We start from the raw sequence: 19,319 nt of genomic DNA on the forward strand, positions 1-19,319 counted from the left end.
GGAGGGAGTGGGAGGTACGGGCTCTGAAAATGTTGTGGATCTGGAGGTTTCACAGGTGTACCAAAGACATTTATTATAGAGGAAGAGGGATGGTGTGCATGTGTGAGACGTGTGTGGTTCTATTTTTGCTGCAGGGCTTCTCAGCAGGCCTGTCTCTGTGAGTCAGGGTGGATGTCGTGACAGTGACATACAGACACACTGACAGAGGAGATGGAGGGTCAGCCTAGTGCATCATGGGAACGGTTTGGCAAGAGCATGGAATGACACGAGTAGACTTGATAGGTTCAGGTTATGGTTGTGCTTTGAAGAAGGTTAAAATGTTTATGCACTTCTGCTCGGTGGTAAAGTCACTACCTGAAATTTTTTCCACTTTAATTTAATCTTGAAGAGCAATTTCACAATTTGGACTTGTGTTATGAGGGAAATAGTTAAATCTGGCCCAGGACCAACAGTATCAATTTTTCTGCATTATTCCCCCCAATTCTGTGAGAGCCTCACCTGGATCAATTGTTATTTCAGCAATTAGGCACAAGATGTTAATATTTATGTGATTTTTCAAGGGTTATTAGCTACCTTACTACATGTTCACCCAATGCAAATAGCAATACACACTTGGTGGTGTTTGTTCTGATATTGATTGAAACAAAAGTCTTTCGCATAAATATTCTCACACTTTCTTGAACTCAAGTGACTCAGACGTGGGGTTGAACTTAAATGCAGCTTTTTCTTACGGACTCTTTTAACTCTTGCTGCGGTGGCATTTCAAATTTGGATGGTTAAATCAGAGTCAGTGGTCTTGATCATTATCTCCACTTTTCTCCTTGATCCTCCTTCTGTATCTCCTTCTCTTTATTGGGTTTCGTCCCACACTCTGTTCTTTACCCTTTGAATTTCTTCTGACTGCAATGTCCTCTAAAGGGCATTATGGGATATTTTGTAGTGTCCCTTTGCCCCTGTAGAAAGAAAAACACTGGCCTGTAGTTCACACTATGTACATGTGTTCATGGTTACAGATAGAGGATTCTGTTAAAGTAAACACTGATTACACCCACCAAGGCAAAAATACATTATAGCTACTGTAAAGGTTCAGGACTAATCTGGCAGCAATTCAAAGCTCTGAGGGATGGCATTGCCATGAACTCCAACAGTTTAAGTACACATCTAGAAATCTACTTGAGTTTCTCTCGCTCTTTTTTTAAAGATTATTTTGGGGGGTTTTCATGCCCTATCTGAGAGGACAGCTGGTGAATAATGTTGGAAAATGTGGAGGTGAAAAACACTGCAGTTCCTGAGTGTCCACTTGCAGCTGGCCGCAAAACGAAGGAATCCCTTAATAATGTGCCCATTTTCACTGCCAAATTAAACCTGTTTACAGCCGGTTCAAAGAACTATTTTTTGGTCTGTAGTGTTATTTTTAGACACACTACAAGGAGTAAATTCTGTTCTTTATGCGTACGTTAAGATAATACAAAGGCTAGGAGTTAAACATAAGTTTGTATAAGATGATGGTGTGAGTGCAGTAGTTTGCCAGGAAACTTTAAGCCCACTCAGCACCACACCTTTGCTTTTTCTTAGCAAGCTGCTACGGATGTGCAGTGGCTAAACTACTACGATCCATCTCCCACTATTCACTCTCTCTCTCTCTCTCTCTCTCTCTCTCTCTCTCTCTCTCTCTCTCTCTCAATCTCCTCTATCCCTCTTTCCAACCCGAACTCGGTGGAGGCAGATGGTTGTCTAACATGAGTCTGGTTCTGCTGGAGGTTTCTGCCTATTAAAGAATGTTTTTTCCTTGCAGCTGTAACTTGCTAAATGCAGAAAAATGCTCTGCTTATGATGGATTACGATGAGACAGACTGAAGGCTGATTTATACTTCTGTGTCTCCCTAGCAGCAGGGGCTGACACGGACATGAGCACCACATACTTGTGCGTCCATGTGTCCGTGTCGCGCAGCAGCAATTCTCCGCCGAAACGCTTGAGGGCAGTGCGGTCTCTTGATGGATTGATTTTGGGGGTTGATCAGAAGTTAGGCTGAGTCGGCATTTCCAATTATGGCGACCAGCATCTTATGGCTTCAAAATGTCTCTTCAGGAACTAGTTGAGCTGTCACAGATATAACATCCAGGTTTTATACAGTCAATGGAGCGAGTGGGGAATGGGGTAAATTGATGGAGGGAGGGAACAAACCTGGAGCAGCTATGGCCTCTGTACATGGGTACACGATTAAAACCACTCAGCCAAAGCAGTTCCCCTGAGTTCCTTTAAAGTTTATGTATTAAATTCAACTTGTCTTGAAAGAAGTCGAAAGCCTTTTCCAAGGCTTACTTGCTCTCTTGCTGTGAGTAAGCTGAGAAACAATTCCTCCCATATTTTTCTGTAAAGCTAAGAATACAGCTAGCATAGCGTACAACTGGAACCAAACAGTCCTAGAACAGAGCAAGAAATGAAAGATTGGGGGGAAAAAAAAAACAGATTGTAACGTTTTTGTTAGTCAGCTTTAGTGACACCAATAGATACACTTTGTAGGTGGCCATAATGTTGATTTTCATGTCTTATTTAAATATGAATTATTTCCTTTTTATGGTTGACTTCATTGCCAGTTTTGTGTTCATGGGTATGGTTTACCTTTCATTTACATGTTCAGTGTGTGGTGGGGGCATACAAAGAGGGTGAGTGGGGGTTGAATATTTTTTGGTTGACCGCCATCTCCACCGTCATCGTTTATTTAGATCTTTTTGGTATTTGATTATTTTGAGTCTTTTGTTAATAAACACAAAAACCTTTCATGGACTTGATTTTGATTTATGGCAAGACGTGTCACAAACACAAGCCCACTTAGTCTATGGGGCACTTTCAATCTAGCCGCTTCACACTTTTCCTCCTCTTTGTACACAGTGCTTGCTCCATAATGCCTTCCTATCCACTGATGTATTTCAGGTTTTCTGCACAGGAATAAATGTTTGGTCTCAATTAAACGTAATGAAATTCAACTTGAAACTATAACATTGGTTTTAGATAAGGTAGCAAGGAGCTAAACTAGCTAACATGAAACTTTCAGCTAATATTTTTATCTTCCCTTGTGCTTCCAGTGATGGGTTTTAATTTGATGGTGATTATGAGTTGTATTAATACCCTTGGTTATTGTGTACTCAACTACAAGGAGTCCAAAACTGTCCCAATATGCGTCATCAGCATGTTTGGAGGTACATTTGATGTCTCTGACTGAGCTTCAGTTACTTGCTCATGTTTTGTTGTGTATCCAGTGGCAGCCTTGTTGCCATGTGCCTTATTGCTGCAATTAAATTTGAATTAGTCTTCATTAAAACAGGCTTTTAATGAATTGTTTGAGGCAGAAGCAGCTTATCATGCATGCTGTTCACTGTGAGTGTATCTGCCACAGTCAGGCCCTGATCGGAGGCTTTCTTTTTTACAGTGTTTTGTTCTAGCAGCCTACCAGAAGATAAAAACTGTACCTTTGGTGATTTAATGATTTAACGTACTCATATCTTCGAAGGTAGAATGTTTTTAGTACTGACTGCATGACAAAGCTTTCTTTCACTTCATGTCCCTTACACCTTTCTTTAATGCTTCTCATGGTCCTTTTCTGTAGCAGGAATTTCTCAAAGCTTTCACAGGTGGCTGCTATCTCTTCATAAATATTTAATGGACCTCATATTTTTCTGTTGAGGACAGTGAAATATTAAAACACTGTCCAGGAGCCATTTTGACTTCTTCAGGCTGAAACTAATGGACTGTCTGATCAGATGAAAACATATTTGATTTTCAGTATATATTTCTAATCTCTTTATCCTTTCAAAATGTGAGATGCTGCTTTTATACTTGACCAAGTTGACAACCTGATCTTTGTGAGCTTGAGTAGGCATGGATGTAATGAAGAACATGTGGACTGTGCGATCCTGAGAAATTAGTTTTCTCTTTTCATTAGATTTTGCAAATTGTCTGTATAGTAAGAACTCTGTCTGAATGTTGCTTTATCATTTGTTTTTCAGAGGGATGCAAAGGGTCAGTACTTGTTTGACCTCATCTGTCATCATCTCAACCTGCTGGAGAAAGACTACTTTGGCATTAGATATGTTGACCCAGACAAGCAGAGGGTGAGTAAGAAGCTTGATATAACAGACCTGCCTAGACTGAAGTCACTTTGACTCTGTTAAGATCAAAAGCGTCCCTGTGCTCCCACACTGCTAATGATTTGATCTCTCACCTCAGACGTGATATTTCTTTCCCTTTCTTTTTGTTGTCTATTCCTTTAATCTTTCTTTCTTTTGTTTCTTTACTTTGGTCTTTTATTTCTCATTGTGTCTCTTTTTCATTCTTTTTTTTATTGTTTCATTGTCATTTTCTATCTTTGTATCATCCTTTCTTTCTTCATTCTTTATTTCTGTATTTCTTTCTAATTCTTTTCTTTCTTTCTTATTTTTTCTTTTTTTCTTGTCTTTTATATCGTCTTCTTTCATTAATTTTTTGTCTTGTTTCTTTCTTTATTCACTCCTTCTTGTTTTATTTAATTGTTTATGCATTTCTTTCTTTTGTTATTACTTTGTCTTGTTCTAGTTCCATTAATTCTTTCTTTCTTTTTCTATCTTTCTTTATTTCTCTTTTCAATCATTCTTTCTTTTATATAATCCTTTATTCCCCTTTCATATATCTTTCTGTTTTTTTCCTTCTTTCTTTCTTTCCTGTTTTTTTGTTCTCTTTCTATCACTCTTCCTTTTAACATTTCTTTTCTTTCTTATGTCTGTCTCCTCTGTCCTTGTTGTCCTCTGTTATTAGAACTGCCACTATTAAAATCTTTATCATAAGGGATTGTATCGACAGTGCAAATGGTCTTAATACATTAGGGTGTTACAAAGTGAGACATCAAGTAGTAGCAGAAAACTGACAAAGATATCCTGCTCTTCTGCTAGAGCCTTAATTTGCCTTTTGAGTTCTCTTACAGCAATATATGATTTGTTCTTCTGAATTAAAAACTATTTCAAATTTAATTTATTTCAATTTGTTTTTTTTAGCTGTTTTTATCAAACTGATTGAAGCAGTTATTATTCTATTCCAAGTTGGAGCATATCTCTCCTTTATAATCCCATTAGACTCAAGTCTTTTGTTGTCAAAGGTTATAAATACACTGCTGTGTTTAACGGGCCAGACTCCATTTTGGGAATAATAGCACTTTACAGATGGGCTCAGGAAATTCTGTGAAGCTGTTGCAAGGATAGGAAGCCATCTGTGACCATTTTATAGAGAAGGACACTGTGTAGCTGTTCTGAATGTTGTCCCAGCCCGCTTGTGATCTGCACTCTGTCTTTTGTTTTTTTTACCTCAGGTTAACAGATAAAGTGTCAGAGGCAGCGGCCAATACTTATCAAATGTTAAAGGTACTAATGACAGGTCTTGAGTCTTTTTCCCTCAAATGTTCAGGGTCTGCTGGTCAATTGTGGGACTGACAAATGACAACTTTTAAGTTGAAAGGAATAAAAAAATAAATAAATGATCATTATCTTAATAGCAAGTATTTTTCTTATAATGCACTTGATCTTTTGACTGGACTACAAATACTTTTACAAATGCTTGGAAATTCGATTCATTTTGAAAATTCTCTTAGCTTTTCATGTTGGTCATTGGCTAGCCGAATCATTTTAAGAAATTATGAATGCTAAGAAAGTTAAATTAAAAGCTAGCACAGCACCCTTGTGTTTTACAGTGACTATATTGGGAGCGCAGTGCCCCACCATTGTCAGTGTGTTATTGTCTCACTGATTAGTGCCAGTTTCCTCTTGTGATGCTGAGCACTCTCTTGATTATCTTCCAAACAGCTATCTCTCATCTCCTCTCTGCACGATGGCACTGTTGGATTTGGTCTAAATAAACACAAGGAAAGGAGAAGGAAGTAATTCTGCTGTGCCTTCCAGCTATAGATAACAAGTCATCACGCTTAGCAGCTGAGCAATCAGACCTCAGATTGACTGTTCAGCAGCTGAAGATTCACAGTCTAAAGTCAAGTCTTTACTTCTGTTTCTGTCTCTTTTCCAGCATTGGTTGGAGTTTACAAAATCGATTGCCAAACAAATGAAATGTAAGTATTTTATTCAACAAACATGATTTCTTGTTAAAGTCCAAGTTGAATCACAATGGTGTTTGTCTTATTCACTAGCCCAGCCTCCCTTCACCATGTGTTTGCGTGTCAAGTTTTACCCACCTGACCCTGCTGCCCTGAAAGAAGAAATCACCAGGTAAGATTCCAAGAGAGCTGTGTGGGCTGCAATAGGAGAGTGCAGGGTTAAAGGGCGGAGGGTTATGAGGTCAGGGATTACTCACTTCATTTTTGCATTTTGTGAAGCTATTTCTCTCCCACTGATGATGTTTTGAGAGTGAGAGATGCGACCTTTGTTCTTTCAAATTGAGTCAAACAGTTGTTCAGTACAAGCAAACTGTGAAAATTGCTGTAGGTAGTGCTCCATAGCAAGGCTAACCTCAACATGACGGGACTCACTCTGCAAATTTGAACAAATTGGATCAAAATGGAATTGCAGAAGCAGAAGCACCTTTGTTTTATTCCACACTTTCAACTTCCTCATCAGTGACTTTCTGTAAAGATGGACGACACATCTCAGTCTCCTGCTGTTGTAGTAAATTAAGGCCAAAATGCACTGGTAGTGTCATCTTGTAGTGATGACATTGTTGACATCCCACCCCTTCAAGTACACATTTAGCTCATCGATAAACTTTTCAACTCTGCTAATCTGCTGCAACATCCAGATCCACATGATTTTAAACTTGCAGTTATCAAACCAATCTGTAACATCACTTTGAGACAGTCGTTAGACTTCACAGAACACTCAGAAAAAAATACTGTATGCAACTTTTCCATGGGTATTGTAAAGAAGTTCACCTTTATTGAAGGCGGTGAATATGTGCATCAACAAAACACTCATAAGGTTGTGTATACATTATATTAGTGTACACAGATGCAACTGTGTGATTCATAGACAGCCAAAGGCAAGGAGGGGAGCAGGACAGTGATTTACAAGTACTGATTCCATTAAGACTGCAAGGGCTGGCAGAACCACGTTTCACATATCACTGTCACTCACAAATTTCTGATCAAAATATTATTTATTTTTTAAATTATATTTTTTGAGGCATTTTTGCCTTTATTCATAGGACAGCTGAAGAGATACAGGAAATGTGGGGAGCGGAGAGCGGGGTAATACATTCAGCAAGTAGCCGAGACCAGGAGTCGAACCTGCAACTGCTAAACCGCCAGGCCAAAGGCACCCGAAAAATATATTTTCTAATGGTCCTGTGAACTCATACATGGGTTGCATTTGTCTTATCAGTGGAAATTGTCCTACCTCATGGTGAAAAAAATCTGCAGTTTTTTTAACAGGGCTAAATAAGCACAGTCTTTTAACTTTTCCTTTTACTGACCTTTCCCCTGACGGGCAGAACATCCTTCAAAATCCCCCTGTAGTGTTTCCCTCTGGTTATGCAGCTCTAGTTATGTGGTTTGTGTGACCAAACACTTAGTAAAATTAAAAACAAAGTGGAGAAAGTGATGTCTATTTCAAAACACTGATTCAACACAGGTGGCTGTTTTATACCCTTCTTCAGCTCAGCGAGGAACAATTAAATCCTCTAACTTTCTCCAGGAGGTCAGAAGCACCGTTTAAAAATGCTGATGTAGCTGACCACAGCCCCACAGCGCTTTTATTGAACCATCAGGGATGTCTCTATCATCCGGCTTTCTATTAACTTCTTTGTCTCATAATTTCAGATCCAAAATATCTTCAGATCTCACTGTTATTATTTCATGGCCCTGCAGCTGGCTTTTAGATAATTGAAAAAAAGAGAGCGCTACAGATTAAGAGATTTTACCAAATAATTATGCTTTTTAATGGAGTGAGTATCAGTAACCATCCCTACTTTTCTGAGTTAATAAACTGGGAAATTGAATAGTTTTATGATAGTTTTATGCAAAGGTTAATAGTTAAACTATCTTTTCACCTCTTCTATAATATCAAATTTAAACTACCGTTTTATAAGCAATCTTCAGTTCAGTTTTTAATCTGTCTCATTTTGAATGAAATTAAAAAATTATGCATCACTAGTTTAGTTTCTCTGTAATGATCAGTGAGTCCATGTGCAAGGGGATTTTACTCTTCCCTTCTTTTACACACTGCACTGTCATGGAGCCCCTCATCATTACTGCACTGTGTGTGGCATCCTTGACAGCTGAACAAACTGCAGCGAGGAGTGAGCCAGAGTGCTCCTGACCGCGCAGATCCCTTTAAATCACATCCCTCGACTGGTTGCCACGCAGTAAAATCTCTTACTCTCCATCCAGCTCGTCTTGATAGAGCAGAGCTCCGGCAAGGGAGAGCTCCTCCATCCATCCTCTGCCATCTGTTCTGTCTGGAAGCATTCACTGACACACAAATACAAGTCAGATAAGCAACAACATGAAAGGTAGCAACATTAAGCAGAGTTTTTCACGTTCAGATTTTACATTACAGATGTGGTGATATGTTTTGGTGATAACAGGAACATCTTGTAATTTAAAAAAGGGGGCAACATCCCCCCAAACTCCTCTCTCACAATTTAATAGCAACGCTCTAGTTCTGCTTTACTATTTATTGCTTTGCTGCTTGGAGAGAAGCCGAATCACAGGCGTTTGAAATGAATGCTGCGTGGCAAATTGACATATGAGTTATCTCTGGATATTGTGGATGAGAGCAGAAAATTGAGTTGCTCTCGGTGGACCTCAGTGTGAACCAGCAGCCATATTTTAACTCCTCGTCAACTCTGAGACTTATTACACTTTAGCTCCAGTTCTGCTCTGAGGCAGGCTACAAGTCTTGAGTCTGATGGACGTGTAGAAAACGTACTAAACTGTATCGGCTTGTGGAGGTTAATTTGAATTGAGTTGTACCTTGCTTATATTTTGTTAAGTCACCAGGTACTGGACCCCAGGTATAATAGATGTTACTGCAGTAATAACTGATAGGATCCTAAAGAAATTAAATTAATATTTCATCTTATCTGTAATACTCATGAATACATATTGTATTATCAGTAGGTTTGCATTATTGTTGTTGACCATGCATGCATTTACAGTATCTAAAATATAAGGTCCAGAGAATGAGGGTGTGTCTGACCTCTGTCACAGTTTGCTAGTTAAACAGCATGCAGTATGGGAAAAATATTATACTCTTGTCTCAAGGCCCTCTGTCTGATTAAGAAAACTACCTTTTACTGTATCAGCAAATACACTGATATCTTATTAGAACACACTTGAACTCTTGCCCATCTTACCGTCTCCTGAACCCACCGTCTAACTGACTCACTGTAAGAATTCAAACCAGGTTTCTGTGACGCAAGGCCTGACCACACCTCATTTTAACACCAACAAACCCATGGATGATGTCACGGACGCAGGTACACTTGTTACTGACACAATGTGGATGCAATATATACATATTTTGAGTGTGTTAGATGGGAAGTAACAATGATAATTGCGCTGCACGCCAAGATGCTTTGCCCTGGGTGTACATCAGAGCCCTGTGTTTAAGGGTTGGAACTGCAGTATAAAACTTTGACCTCTTTCCCAGCCGTTTTACTCTCAGCGTCAGAAAAACTACTCATGGAAAGGCACGCATAAAAACAAACTCAAGTTACCTTTCACAATATCCTGGGTCCTAATGCTCATACAGCCCTCTTTGAAAAATCCCATAGATAAACCCATAACTAAAGGGTCACCTAACATTTTAACTATATCTTTGGATGTTCATCCTTTTGAAATAATGATCGCAACCAGTTCCTCTGTGTTCTGCTCCACAGATATCTTGTCTTCCTGCAGGTTAAGAGGGATCTCTACCACGGTCGCCTCCTGTGTAAGACATCAGATGCTGCTCTGCTGGCTGCCTACATCTTACAAGGTATGACATAAATCAGAGTCTCGTCTACATAAAAAAAAACAGCTGCACTTTCTTTGAAAACAAATTTTTCTAGAAAGTCATGATGGACTCTGTCATGATTTAATTTAACAATCATATCTCACACATTGATTAGGTGGTAAACCTCAGCATCTACAGCTGTTAATACATTACTTTCAATCCCTTCACAGAGCCGTGTCTACTACGCATGACTGTTATAATATTCATAATGTTTATACACCTCTCGAGACTCTGCATGATTTCCATATGACTCTGGCATGTCGATAAACACTTGACAGCTATGTTTCAGACATGAACATGAATGTGTGGGCGTGTAGGAATGTGAAAGCAGAGCGTATTCAGAAGGCTCATACTGCTCTCATGTTCTCTTGATGTATCCTGAAGAATCTGAATTTGATTTATCTTGCATAGAAAATGTTAATTCTAATAACCCTAAAACACCTCTTAAAGCAAATACAATCAATACTAAAACATGAAGTGGATATAATGACATTTTTGGTATGTTTACAGACCGATCTGTGCAGGGTTAAATGTGTCTTTTAATCTATTTATGGAGGATACCAGTTTATTAAAATACTGTAACTTGGGGCAGCATTGTTCTCAGAGCAGATTGAGTTGCCCTTCAATCAGAAGTTTAGCGGATCAGTACCCAGCTGCAAGCTCAGTATCATGTGTTTGTATGGTATGCAATTAATATATGATTGCATGTACATGAAGGGTTGAATGATTAACAGTGCCTAGGATGGTCAGAAGTCCAAGGCATTATGTACGTAAGTGCTATTTCATAACCAATTTGTGAGGAGGGAGGTGTACCGCTTGGATGAAATGAAGAATAAACTAAGCAGGTAAAAGACCATTTAGGCGTTTAGATGAACTTCCACCTTGGCTATTTGCTCTGAAACACCCAGCTCTTGTGAAACAGCAGCTGCCTGAGCATGCTTTTCCTCTTCCTCTGGTTGATAATAATCTTGGGGCAGCACTAACTTAGAGCTGCAGCAGGTTGTCCATTATTTGGAAGATTTGCACGGCAATCCCGCGGCTGAAGTCTTACCATGAAAGTGTCACAGGACGTAGAACTGATGCAACCTGCTGGTTTTGTAAGTGTATACAAATGTGTGATGTGTAGTGTAAAACACTTTTTGTGGTCAACAGACAAGACAGGCTTTATGTAAGTGCACCTTTTAATAAGCACTCTATGGCAGTGACAGCATGTCAGAAATGTGAAGCCATAACTTGTGCTTCACATACAAACTTTAATGTTAACACCCAGATAATAAGCACACTGAAACACTCACATGTCAAAAAATTTAAATCTGTACTCTCTGCTACACACAGTTACATTTTTGGCTTTTGTAATGGCTGTCTGAGCAGTATAATGCTCCCCAGAGAGCAGACAAGTACCAGAACTGTCCATGTGTCTCCTCCACCAGCTGTAATCTGATGTCAGTAGTTGGCTGTGAAAGCTGCTACAACTATGCACAGAAAACTGACTGACGGTGCAGACATGCCGCCGAATCCACTTTTACACATAAATAGGGTTACTTACTGGCCAAGTGACAGAGAATACTTTAATGCTAATGTTGTGCTCTTATCAGCTGTAGCAGTGACATTCCTATGATCAACTCTTGACACTCAAACTATGCTCCAATAAATCCCCATCAGCTGGATTATAAGTTTTATAAGTTGTGTTTATTTTTTTAAGTGCAGATGTTACTGTTACTTTCATAAATATGAAACATCATAGCACATTCATTTGACACTTCTGTGTAGGCAATTTTTTGTGCATTCAAAACCTTGACTTCTTGGTTTTTACAACATGCACTCTGCAAAATTTGGTTTTTTTTTTTTAGTATGTGAATGCTGAGCCATTGTCTTGGGGCATATGCACGAATTAAACCACTCTGCTTGGATCATGACAGCAACATGCAAAGGTTCAAGTGGAAAAATGTCCTTCATGTGGTTGTAAAATATGAAGATCAAAACATTTCATATTGTAAACATTTTTTTCACATCACAAATGTTGAGGATGAAAATGGTAATGTTATGTTACAGATACTTAATACTCACTATGAACCATTTCCTTGACATTACATAAGCAGTAATTGCACTTCATGATATATTGCCAAAGATAACTATAAGGTCTGGAACGTGACATTTTTAAGTTTGTAAGTTGATCAAAAAGTCTTCATCAAACTTGTGTCTCCTCATGTCTTTTTTCTTCTCATCTCACAGCTGAAATTGGTGACTACGACCCTGGGAAACACCCAGAGGGCTACAGCTCCAAGTTCCAGTTCTTCCCCAAACACTCAGAGAAGCTGGAGAGGCGGATTGCTGAGATCCACAAGACTGAGCTGATGTAAGGTGACACCTGTCCATGTCCCTCTTCAACCTGTTCCTTCACTCCCACAGCAGCCACAGAGCAGGCCTGAGGGAGGCACTGCTTACTGTTAATCCTCCACTCTGAACTCTTGTGTAGCATCCTAAATACGTGGGGTACTCGTGGGGAAAAGAACTGCTGCTATGATGTGTTGAAGTCTACATACAGCAACTATGTTAAATACACATTAGCAGTAACACTTTAGAGGACACTAACCCTTCATGTCAGAATTTTGATTCAACAATACAACACATAGTTAGTTTGAAATTATCTTGAAGAAAAAGTAATGATGGAAAATCATAGCATGCTATATCTTCAGATGGAAGACATTGCAAAGACTGCTTTAAAAGTATAATATTGGATATTACCTGTCACAAATTACAGTTTAAATTAGGGATGCACCGATCCGATCCTGGTATTGGATATCGGCTAGATCGGACTCAAAATGCTGGATCGGATATCGTTGACAAAGGGCCGATATATAGTGCTGATCCATATGGCAGATCTATTCATCTTAGTTCTATGCTTTTCTGTGTTTACAACAGCCATGTGCGTCTCCTACGTCATCAGCGCTGGCCGGTCTGTGCACTTTTGCCCGGTGGAGCATGATGGAAAATAACTACAGAGGCTCTGCACTTTAGGTGCATGTCACACCTCTTTTGCTAACAACTCCACCGGAAAGTTGCAAGATGTGCAGCACTAATGTTTCGATGGATGGCAGTTGCGCTGAAAAATATAATGGAAGTCCAAAGGAAGAAGTTTACGTGAGCTGGAGCCAACTGCAAAGAAGGAAGAAACCTCCTATTAATGGATTCAAAGTGTGAAAAAACTGACAGGTTATTGGATTTAATTGTTCCGGATCCTTGAAATAAAGGGATTCCACCCTCTGGTTTAGCACTTGGAACCCCCCCTCCCCCTGAAGTTGCCAAAACATGATTCTTTCTTCACATTAAAGCCCAAGTATCGATATCTTATCGGGACCTAAAAAGTAGGTGCATCCCTAGTTTAAATTAGACAGATTAAATGGTACTGAGATGCTGAGAATTAACTCATATTTATTAATTTAAGATCAGGTGTGCATAGTTTCTTCATTATACCTGTGTCTGACAGCTTCTGTGGACTTTCAAGAACTTAAATTTCCAGGTTCAGGTTCAGTGAAGTCTTTGATTTATTGTGAAAACTAAGAAAGTGTTTTGTCTTATTTCTAGTGGGGGAAAAAATATTTGACTTTATATGAGCCACATTGACCTTACAAGTAAGAAACATTTTTAATTAAGTTTCTTTAAATAAGAGCAGGGGCAGAGCTAGAGCCTGCAGAGTGCAGAGGGGGCAGTGCATCCTTGAGGGGGCCAAGATGACAAAGACTAGTGTTTTACCTTTATCCTATCATTCAGACAAATAGTCACTTATTAGGCCAAGAAAGCTTGTGTATAAAACAAACAAACACTGAAGGCACTGTGTCAAGCCTGTGCTGAACAGCAAGAAAGGAAACACCTTCCAATCACTTTCAAAATGTTCATCACAAATGACAGAGCATGCCACTTCACCGGGGTAGATGTATCACAAAGCGGATCAACACACTCATGTTTTCTTTAAGTTAGTCTTTAATAAATAAAACTGTGATTCATGAGGGTTGAAAGCTTTGGCCCAAAGTATGTGCTGTAGTGATGCGGCGCTCTCCAAGGTGCTGATCCTGTCTTTTGCTATTTGTTTGTTTTTCTACAATGTACTACGTGTTGTTTCTGCAGTTCTGCAGTTATTTCTGCTCTAGCTTTGTTGTTTGAATGTTCTTGAATGTGTTTTTATTTTGCCATTTGTAGAAACAACCTAGTTGTTTATATTGTAGAGTTTATTGAAGCCAATCCTTATTTCCACAGGAGATGAGAAGCAGCAATGAGGAATACTATGCATGGGGCGCCGTTTGCCAAGCATTTGCCCAAATACAGACACCATAGTCCTCGTCGCAGTGTTCGTGGGTTCGACTCCTGGCCTTGAATATTTGCTGCATTTCCTCCTTTACTCTCTACTCCCCACATTTCATGTCTTTCTTCAGCTTTCCCATCAAATAAGGGCAATAATGCTGGAAAATATAACTTTAAAAACATTTATAAAATACTAGTCATAAAATCAATCAATCAATAAGTAGCTAAATAAACAAAAACAAAAAATACATTAAAAAACATTGTAAACTGATTGAAGACATTGATAAGGTTGTCAATATAGATCTGTGCTCATTAATATTTTGTTTATTATTACAATTTATTGTATCTTCACTAAAAGTACTTCTGAACATTAACAGTGAAACATGACAGTCTCTCAGAATGTTTTGCAGTCCCTGGACAGGGAGTTAGAAAGCGGGTGGTCCTGGTGTTAAAGAGATCAAACCTTAGTGGTCAAAATGACTGTTGACGGCAGTTCTAGTTTCACAGCACTTCTAGTATGAGTCCATGGGGATCCCGTAGGAGTGTGGTTCCTGGGGCTTCCTCAACTCATCTAATACCGTTCCCATCATTTGTTGAGACAAGAACAATGTTTTATATTTCATCATATCTTATCCTGAGGCATTTTTTGTACTCATTACAAGCAATCCAGGTCTTTAATTGGAGATAATAAGGATTGAAGTGGCTGAAATAAAGTCAATTAAGACATTTCTTTCTAGAAATAAGACAAAAACACTTTTTTTTTGGATAAGTAATGTTTTAAAACTGAACGCAGCAGCCTGCAGTGTTTGGCCAGCAGGGTGCTCCCCACAGTGCACCAGTTTTGAAGAGCTCTGCCTCAGGCAAAGTTCTTTGGCAGTCATTACTGGTCTTGTGAATTTGGGTTTATTCTCTAACTCAAAGGGTCTTGGCACTGTTTACTCAACTCGTTTTGCGGTTGTTGTTTTTTTGTTGTTTTTTTCAGGCAGGGAGATTTTCCAAGTTTGTGTCCTGTTTCAGCAGATAGGACATTTAGCTGCTGTGATGTTATTATGTCCCATAATTTAGTGGTTAAGAGATACATATCATGCTGGTTTGTAAATCTTGCTCCAACATACAGCCCGTGATGAACAATGGTTTGGACGGTTCCTGGATGGAGATGTCACAGTCCTAACACTGTGTTCCACACAGTATGAGGTTTTTTTGTCCCATACTTGGTCCAAGATTTTGCACCTCTGGAGAATTGCTGGAAGACTTCACTGTATAATCAGCACAAGCTTCTCTATCTGGCTATAAATCTTTAAGGTGAGCAGTGACAGCAAAGCAGACTTCTCTTGAACGATATACTTTTAGGATGGTGGCTATTTTATGCTCCCTAAGGTTTGTATTTTGTCTTGGGGCTGATAAAAAGTCAGGTTCAGTTTGTTACCCTGCCGCTCTAACAGCTGATGATTTCCCATTTAGTTGTTGGATCAGGAAACAACAGTCAGTGTACTGACAGAGATAAACAGGACCAGTGCATGCAAACTCTAGAGAGTAGAGTTGGTGTTGCAGACCCATTAATCATGACATAAACATATACCTGTGCTACGTTTAATATGTGTAACATCTTGTTATTTACATACACACACAGACTTTCACACAAATTGATTAGAGATTTGATGCTACAGTGCCCTCTATCGCTCATTTCCACTTTATGCCGATGGCCCTTTTGAGCAGTTGCACACCTCTCCTCATGGGTTTTTGTCTGCAGAGGACACAATTTGCTCCTGCATGTACAGGAGGAACCAGAGAGTTATTTGTTAGGATGAGAGAATGTGGCAAAGAGATAATAGAAAGGTAGTTACAGGTCTGTCTTAAATACCAGAGACTCACAGCCATCAGACGACACAGTCAGGAGGGATTCATGAAACATTTGAGCAACCTTAGTTTCTTTTACTCAGCACACAAGCACTGAATGCAACAGCTGCAGGATAACTAAGACTGGGACTAATAGGATGCTTAATTATTTCATCGCAATGACAATATTTGCTTATCAGATGAAGTTGCTGAGTTTTACCTTGCAGCAAAAAATCTCTGTTGGTAAGCTAACATCCTATTTACAGAAACATACCAGATGGGCTGGATTTGTAAAGTCCACTCTGCAGTTACTCCGTTGGACATCCTAATCAACAAGCCATATGCTCTATACTTGTGATATCAAGAGTTTATTCCCAAAATAGTGATTTCACTCTGAAAAAAGTGCCTGGCTCCACTAGAAACTTTCTATCTTGACAGATGGTCCTGACATAAGCCAGGAAAACTGACATCTATTGTTTTTCCTTCCAGAGGTCAGACTCCTGAAATGTCAGAGCTCAACTTCCTCCAGAAGGCTCAGAATCTGGAGACGTACGGAGTGGACCCTCATCCGTGCAAGGTGGTTAAAACTAAACAACTGTACTATGTAGATTTTGTTTTAAGTTCAGATTAATATAAAACGTTACACATTGTTTTATGGTAAATGTGTGATGAAGTACATTTTAAAGAAATTAAATTCAGATTCTGGATTTGTGTGGCCTTCAGGATGTGTCCGGCAACCCAGCGTTTCTGGCTTTCACTCCTTTTGGATTCACTGTGCTGCAGGGAAATAGGAGGGTCCATTTCCTTAAATGGTGAGTACAGATGAGCTGGTAAACATAAAAGATTATTCAATCATGATAATAACCAATATATAGCTGAACAGCACTTTAATGCACTCCATTGCAATATTTATATATCTGATGCTTCTATGATGTATTGTGTTTTCATTTTCATGCTGTCAATGTACTGTTTCCATCTGTTATTTATCTTTATTGGTTTTTATGAACTCTGTTCTGACCTGACGCTGGGGATTAGAGATGAAAATTAGCCTTATGGCTAACTCTGGCATATTTACATGGATGCTATGCTGAAATGTTCATTTATATTTATATTATATATCATTTATATCTCTTTATATCTCTTTAATTGAATAAATAGATAAATAAATAGTTAGATGGCGCAACATTTGTCTATACATGCTCATTTTAGTGAGAAAGACTTTGTAGCTGTTTGTGTGAACACACAAGTATTATCAAAAGCTCAAAATGAACCATTTCATTAATAAAATCAATATTTCTGACTAGTAATGGTTAGTAAAACTTCCCTGAATGTACATTGCTATTAATTTAGAAGCATGCATTAAGTAAAATGCTGCATACTCAACAAACTACTTAATGGTCAAATGTAATTTCATACACTTTGAAGAACTTTGCTTTACTCTTTTCTGCTCAACATAGTTCTTCAGAACACATTGCTGAATTTTATTCTAGAGGCGGGGCGCTGGTGGCCTAGTGGTCTAAGCGCCCCACATACAGAGGTCCTTACCGCAGAGGTCGCTGTCTTGACTCCCAGCCTCAACTATTTGCTGCATGTCTGCAGGCAAAAATGCCTAAACATTTTAACTCAAAAATAAAAAAAAGAATATTATGCTTGAGACGAAATAAAGAAACTCCTCATGTTTTCTTGTTTAATGAAATAATTTAGTACATCCAATCATGACAAATACTCTCTCCTATAAGTAAGTTGGTGAGAAAACAATACATTTTGCATTTAGATAGGATTAAAAATTGTATTTAATTGATCAGCGTGAGAGTTGCAACTGTAATTGCAATGACTTTGACAGAGAGAATACATTTATTTGAATAATATGTGAGACTCTGAGTCTAAAACTGAGCACCAAAAATCCAAGAAAAAAATGAACATTTTGTGTGTGCATGTGTGTGCATGTGTGTGCGTGTGCAATAAAAACAACTTGTTCCCTTATTTGCAAATTTATTGCAAAGAAGTCTAAAGCAGAAACAAAATGTAACCACACGAGTGGATGTAAGTGACCTTTTCAAGACAGCTGAGTCAACCAGCTGCAGTGCTGCACGCTCACAGAGTCTGACTTGTTTGTTTAGAATTGTGTTCTCTTTGAAAATGTTACGCAGCTTATGTTTTTCTCTGACTGGAATCGTTGTGTCTACACTTTTTAGCACAGAAATGAAACCCTGTTGCTGTTATTAATTTGCCTCCAGCAGGAATTAATATTTAATCACCCCAATCTATGTCTGCCTGTTCTCCTTCCTCCATCTCTCTTTTTTCTTGTTGTTCTCTTTATTGCTCTCTCTCTCTCTCTCTCTCTCTCTCTCTCTCTCTCTCTCTCTCTCTCTCTCTCTCTCTCTCTCTCTCTCTTATTTCCCTCTCTTTTCTTTGTCTGTCCTTTGTTTCTTCCACTCTTAAAACTCAGGGATGAGGTGACCAAACTCAAGTTTGAAGCAAAGACATTCCATATATATGCAAATCAGAAGGAGGTATGTGGATGCATTATTAAAATGTTCGCTCTCCAGCCTGTGAGACTCAGGAAGTTAAATGAGGTTAGCCTTGTTTTATGCATGGAGGCTCTGCCACTGTGAAGCCAGTGAAATCTTTCCTTAATAGTGAAGTAAATGTGAATGATCAGATAAAATATGTGTTAGCCTTGAGGTTTAGCAGACAAGAGAGAAAAGTAAAGCTGAAGTTTGTAGCCGAGAGCTAAGCAAATCTGAACGAAAAGACTGCAGATAACTTCTGTAAAAATGTCCTGAATATAATCATCAAGAGCCTGGTTTAGATATGATTTATAGATGTTACGTTTGTATGAGGTACTGAACCTTACTTGTTACAGGATAGGAAGATTATACTTACATACTTTGCACCTACACCTGAGGCCTGTAAGCATCTGTGGAAGTGTGGAGTGGAGAACCAGGCCTTTTACAAGTAAGTCTCAAAGTCAGAGACACAAAAGTCAATATCAGTCTGTTCTTTTTCTCATTATGATTTTAATGTTTCCTCCTTTCATTCACTCAAAGGTTGGAAAAGTCTAGTCAAGTCCGCACCGTGTCCAGTAGTAATCTCTTCTTCAAGGGTAGTCGCTTTAGATACAGGTAATAACTGCTGTGTGTTGGAAACATGGAGCAAGAAACATGAAGAACAGTCTTGGCTTTATATGCTACACATCTGTTTTGTAGGAAACA

The 19,319-nt window shown here is 38.8% G+C and overlaps 1 protein-coding gene across 1 annotated transcript in view; it reads left to right on the plus strand.

The window, feature by feature from the left end:
• Window positions 1–19,319, plus strand: part of LOC117810276 (FERM domain-containing protein 5-like) — a 94,292-nt gene that overhangs the window by 64,233 nt on the left and 10,740 nt on the right. Inside the window, exons 2-11 of the mRNA XM_034680024.1 lie at window positions 4,009–4,113; window positions 6,047–6,089; window positions 6,168–6,246; window positions 9,854–9,951; window positions 12,202–12,325; window positions 16,594–16,681; window positions 16,828–16,916; window positions 18,554–18,617; window positions 18,971–19,062; window positions 19,155–19,229. Of these exons, the coding sequence (XP_034535915.1) occupies window positions 4,009–4,113; window positions 6,047–6,089; window positions 6,168–6,246; window positions 9,854–9,951; window positions 12,202–12,325; window positions 16,594–16,681; window positions 16,828–16,916; window positions 18,554–18,617; window positions 18,971–19,062; window positions 19,155–19,229 (857 nt within the window). The remainder of the gene's footprint in view (window positions 1–4,008; window positions 4,114–6,046; window positions 6,090–6,167; window positions 6,247–9,853; window positions 9,952–12,201; window positions 12,326–16,593; window positions 16,682–16,827; window positions 16,917–18,553; window positions 18,618–18,970; window positions 19,063–19,154; window positions 19,230–19,319) is intronic.

This window comes from Notolabrus celidotus, chromosome 3 (genome assembly GCF_009762535.1).
Source record: "Notolabrus celidotus isolate fNotCel1 chromosome 3, fNotCel1.pri, whole genome shotgun sequence".
Lineage (NCBI taxonomy): Eukaryota > Metazoa > Chordata > Actinopteri > Labriformes > Labridae > Notolabrus > Notolabrus celidotus.